Raw genomic sequence first — 8,520 nt, 5'->3', positions numbered from 1 at the left:
TGTCAGTCGTTGCAAGGGATGATAGTCTTCTTACCGCAGAAACGGGATTTTGTCTTCTGTCTTTCTTGTAGAAGATTGTCTTCGTAACTAGAATTATATAAAAAACCCCTTGTTATCTCTCAATGTCATACCAAAAACTTCAGACAATGTGCTCTTCATTAAAATTAAAAAAAAAACACAAAAAAAATCAAAAGACAAATAGTTATATCCCAATCCCTTACCAAAGCTTCTCCACAAGGTTGTACCTAATTAACAAAAATAATAGCGTTAATTTGTCGTGCCGTTATGACGTCAAAACGATATAAATATGTTAGAGAAACAAATTCTCCATATGGAAAATCAGTTACCCGGGACGGAAAGGGTAAGGAGCCATCTCAGCCACGTCAAGAAAAATCTCACGACTACGCAAATATTCACCGTTCTTCGTGTCCAATGCCTACAACATAAAAGACTTAATTAGCAATTTTGCAATTTCAAATAACTATTTGTATATTTTTGTATATACACTAATTTTTAAATGACTACTCCAGTATTTTTCATTACTACTATAAACTACGCCCACCTTCTCTGCTTCGTTAGCAGAAGCAAACTCAACAAAGCAACAGTTCACATGCCTACTCTCGTTGTTTACAAAAAATTGAACACGAACAACTTCACCAACATCTTTGAAGAAATCGATGCTGTAAAAATGGAGGATAATATATATAAGTCATGAAAAACTTACTCCAAGACGAATGCAAAAATAAAGGTATAACTTACATTTTTGGTAATATTATATATCGGGGATTACAGAAATTGGAAACAAAGAGCGTCTTTTTTCTTGCGGAAACGGTCTAAATTTGTTAGCACGACTCTCAAGGACTTAAAAATTTCATTAAAACAAAAAAAAATAATCCATCCCCATAATAAGTCATCTCTCGACATTGAGGCAACACTTGTGTTATTAAACACTATCGTTTCTTCGGAGCCTGACATATTAAGATAATAAGAGCAGGTACCTCAACCAAATTGGGAATTTCATCAAGTCCTTCCACTGCCTCATCTTCATCTATCCGAAGGCTTTCTCGTTGAAGATATTCTTCATACCTGGTGGAATATCAAAACCCCTAGTGATCTCTCCATGATATAAAAAATTTCACCAAATGTGCTCTTCATAACAAACTCAAGATGCAAACAGTTAAATCCCTTACCAAACCTTGTAATCTATGCAATACCTAAATATCAAAATTAATAGCGTTAGTCTTCAGTAATGGCATCAAAAATCTAGCAATAAGTTACAAATTACATAAACAAATCTCCAAAACATGTAAAATCAATTTACTTGGGTCGTGGACGACATTGAGCTGCCTTAGCCACATCGAGGTAAATCTTGGAATTGTGCAAATATTCACCGTTCTTTGTTTCCAGCGCCTAGAGTATAAAAGAAGATTTCATCAGCAATCATACTTTCAAATAACTTGCATATTTTTTCATCACAAGTATACACTTCTTTTCAAATGAATACTAAAATACATTTCATCACCTTCACTGCTTCATAAGAAGAAGCAAACACTACAAAGCCCCAGCCCCAATGCTTGCTCATGTTGTCTACAACAAGTCGAACATGAACAACTTCTCCAACATCTTTGAAGAAATTGATTCTGTGAAAATGGAGGATCAAATATTAGTCGTGAAAAAGTTGCTCCAAGAACAAAAGTGGAAATTTAAGGTCCTGTAATGAAAACTTGCATATCTGTTATTTTAGTTTGGGGAGAGAAATTGGCAACCAAGAGTGTCTTTTCTCTCACAGCAGTACCTTCCTGAATTTTAAAAGCCAAGTGTGTTAGAACGACTGTTAAGGAGAAAACGACTTAAATTGCAATAAAACAAAAAGGATCCACCCCCAGAATAAGTCATCCTTCGACTTTGTGGGACTAGTTCTGTTATTAAATGCTAAGTGTTTCTTCTGAGCCTGACATGTACTAAAGACAGTAAGGACAAATACCTCAACAAAACCGGTAGTTACATCATTTCTTTTCATCAAGAAAATTCGATGACCGTGCAAATATTTTCTATTATCTTCCAGCGCCTACGGTATAAAAGATTTAGTCAGCAATCATACTATTCAAATAACTACTTGTATTTTATTTTATTTTCATCGCAACTAAACACTACATTGATATTTTATACCAAAAAAAAGTATACTCTATACATTTCAAATTACTATAATACTATTTTCATCATTATTACAAAACTACTCTCACCTTCTTTACTTCGTAAGCAGAAGCAAACTCAACAAAGCCACAGCTCAGATGCTTACCCTCGTGGTTTACAATAAGTCGAACACTTAAAACTTTTTCAACAAAATTGAAGAAACGTATGCTGCAATAGTGGAGGATAAAATATCAGTCATGTAAAACTTACTCCGAGAGGGAGAGTACAAATTTAAGTTCCTGTAATGAAAACTTACATATCTCTTATTTTAGTTTGAGGAGAGAGGTTGGCAACAAAGAGAGTGTATTCTGTTCGGGATGCTTCCTGAATTTAACAGCCAAGTGTGTTAAAAACAATTCTCAAGACTAAAATTGCATTAAAAAGAAGCCCATCTGAAGATGCATCCCCAAAAGAGTTATGTTATTAAACACTGAGCGTTTCTTCTGAGCCTGACAAATTTTGAAAATAATAAGAACATGTACGTACCTCAACAAAATCAGGAGGTGTCACGTCTACTGTCGGAAGACTTTCTTGTCGAGGGGCGTCTTCGTACCTGGAATATCAATAACCCTAACGATCTCTCCATGTATACCAAAAACTTCACCCAATGTGCTCGAGATAACAAACTCAAGATGCAAATTGTTAAATCCCTTACCCAAATCCCTTTGTGATCTATGCAATACCTAAATTAAACAAAAATAAAAGAGTTAGTCTACTGTAATAGCATAAAAACTCTTAACAATAATAAGTCACTGGGGAAATCAATTTACTTAGGTGAGGGGTATGGAGTTGTCTTAGCCACTTCAAGAAAAATCTTCCCACCGTGCAAATATTCGCCTATCTTTGTTTCGAGCGCCTACGGTATAAAACATAGATTTAATCAGGAATTGTTCTTTTCAAATGACTACCTGTATATTTTTCAACATAACTACAAAACTACTCTCACCTCCTTTGCTGCGTTGGGGGAAGCAAACTCAACATAGCCATAGCCCGCATGCCGACTATCCTGGTTTATTATAAGTCGAACATGAACAACTTCTCCAACATCATTGAAAAAATCAATGCTACAAGAGTAGAAGATAAAAATATCAGTCATGAAACACTTGCTCAAGGAAGGAAGAGACCAGAAACAAAGAGCGTTTGAGAAGAGAGACCAATTTAAGGTGCTACTAACATATCTGAGATTTTAGTTGGGGAAGAGAGACCAGAAACAAAGAGCGTTTTTTTGATAGGGAAACTGCCTGAATTTAACAGCTAAGTGTGTTAGCACGACTCAAAAGAGGAAAAAGGACTTAAACTGCGTAACAACAAATACGTAGCCTCATCTGAAGAGTCATCCCCAAAATTAGTCATCGACTTCGTGGCCACAATTCTGTTACTAATTCTTATGAGCCTGACATATTCTCTAAAAGATAATAAGAACAGGTACCAAAACAGAATCGGGAGGTGCCTCATCTTCTTCTCTAGGAAGACTTTCTCGGACATGGTGGTCTTTGTACCTGGAATATTAAAAACACTAGTGATCCCTTCGTGTATACCAAAAACTTCACCCAAAACTTCACCCAATGTACTCATGAGATAACAAAACTGAAGATGCAATTAGTTAAATCCATTACCCAACTTTGTGATCGATGCAAAACCTAAATTAACAAAAAGAATAGGGTTAATCTTCTTTACTGGCATAAAAAGACTAATAAGTCACAACCAGTAGTATTATTACAGAACAAATCTCCATAACATGGGTATTAGTTTACCTCGGTGGAGGGTATGGAGCTGTGTTAGGCACTTCAAGAAAAACCTGACCACCGTGCATATATTTACCGTTCTTTGCTTCCAAAGCCTACAACAGTTTAAAAGATAGATTTAATCAGCAGTGGTATATTTTGCATAGTAAGTATAATGCTTTTTTTTCACCATTAAACAAAATTAGTCTCACCTCTTTTGCTGCGTTAGGAGAAGCAAACTCAACATAGCCATATCCAACATGCCTACCCTCCTGGTTTAAAATAAGTCGAACAAGAACAACTTCTCCACCATCATTGAAGAAATCAATGCTACAAGAGTCGAAGATAAATAAAATATCAGTCATGCTCCGGAAAGGGAAGTGGAAAGCGGAAATTGGAAATTTTAAGGTGCTACGTACATATCTGATGCTTTAGTTTGGCGAGAGAGACCGGAAACAAAGAGCATTCTTTTTGTTACGTTAACTGCCTGAATAAAACAGCAAGCACGATTCTAAGGATCAAAGGACTTAAATTGCATAACAATAGAAAGTGACTCATCTCAGAAATAATTGGAATATAAAAAGAACAAAATTAATAGCGTTAGTCCTGTTTCAAACATGTGTAGCCATTAGAAGACTGTGTAAAGTAATTTGTGCTCAAAGAACAAGAGGAAACCGACCATCTTACCTTCTCCTCGGATGTTTCCTTATGTTTCTGCACAATCGTTTTGGTCGCCAAATCATCTTGTTGCTTTCTCTTACCTATAAAAGAAGGACAGCAAAAGCTAAAGTTAAACTCATCACCTACCTCTTTAGCCAAGTATAAAACACTAAATCAGAGCTCCATCCAAAACAAACCCAATAAATTAACTTTGGCAGCCGATTTCTTGCTCGAACTGGACATTCTGAAGATTAAAACTACAACAACGCTTATTTTCCAGCGAGAGTTGAGAGCAGCGACAAGTTATAAAAGAAAAACCCCTACCACTAAGAAGATAATTTATAGAACAATAATCTGGTTTGGGCTGGGCTTTTAATGTTTGGGTTTATGTGCAGGGACCATGACTTTTTGGGTTTTGTTCTCTGGCGACATAATCTTTTTTTTTTTTTTTTAACATATCTCATTTATTTTTGAGAAACTTATTAATATAGAATAAGGTAATATAAAATTTTAGATGAAAGTTTTAAACATCATAAGAGATTTTTTCATACTAAAAAGGAATTTAATAATATAGTTATTTAGTAGTACTACTACTTAAAAACCATGTTTGACAAATCTTTTTGATGATTTCTTTTAAGTGATAAAATAGTTTAGAGAAAGATGAAAGACAATACCCAAAACAATAAAAATGCAAAATTGGATCCTTGGTCCTCCTAGTACTAGTTACTAGTTCTTTAGTTTTTTTTTCTTGGTTGTAATGGTTCTATATTGCTTATCTGTATACTTTTAGTATATATTACGCGTATGAGACAAACAAATTAGAAAAAAGTTTTGGAATGACAAAATCAAAATCAACCAAGATAAAGGATTGCTAAACTTTACTTGTATTCTTTTGGTGTTGAGCAATATTCCTTGATTGCAAAAACTTATATGCAAAACGTTACAACATGATTTCATTTATATTTGACATTAATTGATCCTGAAATCATTCTTTGGCTATTGTTGGACTTGATTTCTTTTCATCTGTAAAACTCATCAGTACTTGGTTTGGAAGCCCTACAACAAAGGAATACAAATTACAGTTAGTAGAAAAGTTAGAAAAATATGAGAATTAAACAGAAATAAGTAGTAGTACAAAGTCTATGTCTCATATATGAGTTAAAAGATTTCCTCCGGAAGTATTCAAGTACTCGTCATGATTTAAACGTCATCTTTGGCGTTGTTATCGTTGGACTTGGACGTACCGTGGAATATTAAGATAATATGAACAGAATGGGTAGACATGAACTGCAAAATTAAGGCAAATGATTGTATATTAGTATGATACCTTCTATTTAACCATAGACTTTCTTTTGTTTTTTCTTATTTACTTGTACTTATGTGGCCTGTAAGCCTTATTCTTGGCGTTATGTGGTGCTCGTATATGGTTTTTAAAGTCACCTTTTTGTGTTCTCTGTAAAATTTCCTACATGATAAACAAAAAAAAAATTGTGATTAATTTATTTCCTACATAGTGGAACATATTATACCCAGATTTTTTCTCTTGCCGAAATTCCCTAACCTAAAGAGGATGTCAAAAATACGACCAACCAGTCTTTGTTCGGTTCACTACAAAATCATATCGAAGATTCTTTGCAGACGGCTTAAGAGGTTTTTACCAGAATTGGTCTGAGATACACAAAGAGTCTTTGTTTTAGGGCAATTAATCACACTTAATATATTAGTGGTTCATCAGATGGTACATGCCTTAGACCATCTTTACTGGTCGTTACTTCCCCAAAATTTTTTTATTAAAAATAAATAAAAAAATACAAAAAGGAGAAATGAAAAGAGAAAACGTTACTTAAGTTACTCTGGGTAGAAAAGTTGCTTATTTTTTTCTACAGCTGTCAGTTTGTTATTAGTGATATATTAAAATATTAATTTTTTTTTGTTGAGCAACGTATTAGCGTTCTCCCGATGGCCATGCTCTTAAAGACTACCTCTAAGATATCAAAGGAATATATACATGGCTATTAAAACTAATATGTCTAACACTTGGTTAACTATCTTGTGGATAACATGGAAAAAAAATGTTTTAGAATTAGTATATATCATTTGTTAATTTGTTTTCTAAAGTGAAATTTTTTTTATTAACATATTTTTAATGAATTAGGGCATTTTTCTTTTAACCTCATATGATACTCATCAATGCTGGCACGACTCTGCTTCATTAGCATAAGGATACTCATCAATGCTGGCACATCTAATGAGTTTACTTGAACTAGTATTGTGTATTGAGATCATTCAAACATATATTTGAAGTAATATAAAGTAATAAAATTGCAAATATAAAGTAATCTATACTAAATAAAAATAGGAGCTATAAGCTTCTTAGGCTGTCCACATAGGATTTTAAACAACCAATAGGAGTTAGCCATCTCACTAATTAACATTTTTACTTAAGTTGTCCACATATGATTTTAAAAAAACAATAGGGATTGGACATCTCACTTATTAAGATTTTTGAAAATATAGTAGTTTTCTATATTATTAAGTTATTTGAGAAAAAGGAAAATGTTAAATCTGCTAAAATAAAAGACATATGTACAACGTCCCACATTGAGTAAAAAAGTTTTAGACAATGGTTCAGAACCATTATAAATAAGACTAATGTGCTTTCAACTATAAATGAACAGGAAAGCTTGATTTATCAAACGTTCAAATTTAAAAGTTTAATTCGATTTAATCAGATGTTTTATTTGAGAAAATTAAATAAACACTTTCAAAACGTTTCTAAATATTTAAAATTTAAAATTTTCAAACCCATTATAATTTTCTAAATATGGAAACTTTTAAAAGTTTTTAGTTTTTACAAAATTTTAAAAATGAGCAGGAATCTTGATGTACCATGCATCCACATTTAAAAGTTTTATTCGGTTTATTGCGGTTAGTTATTTTAGATAATTTAAAAAAATTTCCAACAATTTATATTACATATACAATTGATTTTGGGTTCTTTATTTTAGTAGGAGCTATAAGCTTCAAAAGCGTCCACATAAGATTTTGAACAACGAGTGGAGATTTGACACTTCCTTATTTGATATTTTGAAAAATATAATAATTTCTATATTAAGATTTTTTAGAAAAGGAAAACTTTGATTTACAAAAATAAGAAAAATATGTATAACGTCCCACATTGGCAACAAAAATTTTAGACAATAGTTCAGAACCATTATAAATAAAATAAATAAAATTAATGTGTTGACAACTACGAATGAGCAGAAAAGCTTGACTTATCAAGCATCCAAATTTGAAAGTTTTATTCAATTTAATCTGATGTTTTATTTGAGCAAATAAAAACATAGTTTCAAAATATTATAGTTTAAAAAAAATTAATATATCATAATTTTTAAATTTTAAAAATTTTATAATATTATAAATTTTGAAAGTTTTAAAAGTTTTAAAATAATGTTCATTGTTTTCTTACTCCATGAAAACAATAACAATTTGACAATAAAGATATCGAAAAAAACTATGGAGAGTGAGAAAACAATGAATGTTTAAAATACTATAAATATTTAAACTATAAAAAATTTAAGTATCATTATTGGTTTGAGAAGTTCAATACATGTGGATCTAAAACCCAATATATGGGTGAAAGTATCAATCAATAACTGACTATATGTGGTGGCTATGTTGGTCTTCATTAATTGCAAAAATCTTACGAGAAAAGATTTAGTGATTTTGGTGTTAGAGTTTGCTAAAGATAAATTATGTTTACTTTAAAAAAAAAGTAAGTTGTGTAGTAATTTTAAACAAAAAGATTTTGAATGATTATTCAGTGGAAGAAATTAAGGAAGCGGACGAGGAAGAGGAAAAATAAAAAGTATAACGAAAAAGCGGACGGAAATTATGTGGTAATTTAAAACAAAAAATGTTCTCAATGATTATTTAGTGGAAA

At 32.0% G+C, this 8,520-nt stretch overlaps 2 protein-coding genes across 2 annotated transcripts; both read right to left on the bottom strand.

The window, feature by feature from the left end:
- LOC109126876 (polyadenylate-binding protein, cytoplasmic and nuclear-like) lies at positions 344 to 2,779 on the bottom strand. The gene is made up of 12 exons (XM_019230766.1): positions 2,747 to 2,779; positions 2,450 to 2,517; positions 2,244 to 2,361; positions 1,985 to 2,068; positions 1,729 to 1,799; positions 1,523 to 1,640; positions 1,322 to 1,410; positions 1,191 to 1,214; positions 999 to 1,086; positions 760 to 833; positions 563 to 680; positions 344 to 436 (listed from the first exon to the last, which is right to left on the bottom strand). Exons 1-12 carry the CDS (start codon positions 2,777 to 2,779, stop codon positions 344 to 346), a joined length of 978 nt encoding a protein of 325 aa, XP_019086311.1.
- On the bottom strand, positions 2,960 to 4,820 carry LOC104720494 (nucleolin 2-like). The gene is made up of 9 exons (XM_019230765.1): positions 4,775 to 4,820; positions 4,605 to 4,678; positions 4,337 to 4,404; positions 4,130 to 4,247; positions 3,948 to 4,033; positions 3,623 to 3,692; positions 3,368 to 3,447; positions 3,140 to 3,257; positions 2,960 to 3,049 (listed from the first exon to the last, which is right to left on the bottom strand). Exons 1-9 carry the CDS (start codon positions 4,818 to 4,820, stop codon positions 2,960 to 2,962), a joined length of 750 nt encoding a protein of 249 aa, XP_019086310.1.

The sequence above is a fragment of the Camelina sativa genome, chromosome 10 (genome assembly GCF_000633955.1).
Source record: "Camelina sativa cultivar DH55 chromosome 10, Cs, whole genome shotgun sequence".
Taxonomy (NCBI): domain Eukaryota; kingdom Viridiplantae; phylum Streptophyta; class Magnoliopsida; order Brassicales; family Brassicaceae; genus Camelina; species Camelina sativa.
This window is presented reverse-complemented; position numbering and strand designations above follow the sequence as displayed.

Excerpts from the sequence above, each read along its gene's own strand:
- LOC109126876 (XM_019230766.1), bottom strand. The coding sequence starts at position 2,779 with ATGGAGAGATCGTTAGGGTTATTGATATTCCAG. Across the intron at positions 1,215-1,321 it reads CAATGTCGTCCACGACCCAA|GTATTGCATAGATTACAAGG; the intron begins GTAAATTGATTT and ends TTTGATATTTAG. Across the intron at positions 1,087-1,190 it reads TGCATAGATTACAAGGTTTG|GTATGAAGAATATCTTCAAC; the intron begins GTAAGGGATTTA and ends ATATTCCACCAG.
- LOC104720494 (XM_019230765.1), bottom strand. The coding sequence starts at position 4,820 with ATGTCCAGTTCGAGCAAGAAATCGGCTGCCAAAGTTAATTTATTGG. Across the intron at positions 3,258-3,367 it reads CCAACTAAAATCTCAGATAT|CATTGATTTTTTCAATGATG; the intron begins GTTAGTAGCACC and ends CTACTCTTGTAG. Across the intron at positions 3,050-3,139 it reads CCCCCAACGCAGCAAAGGAG|GCGCTCGAAACAAAGATAGG; the intron begins GTGAGAGTAGTT and ends TTTATACCGTAG.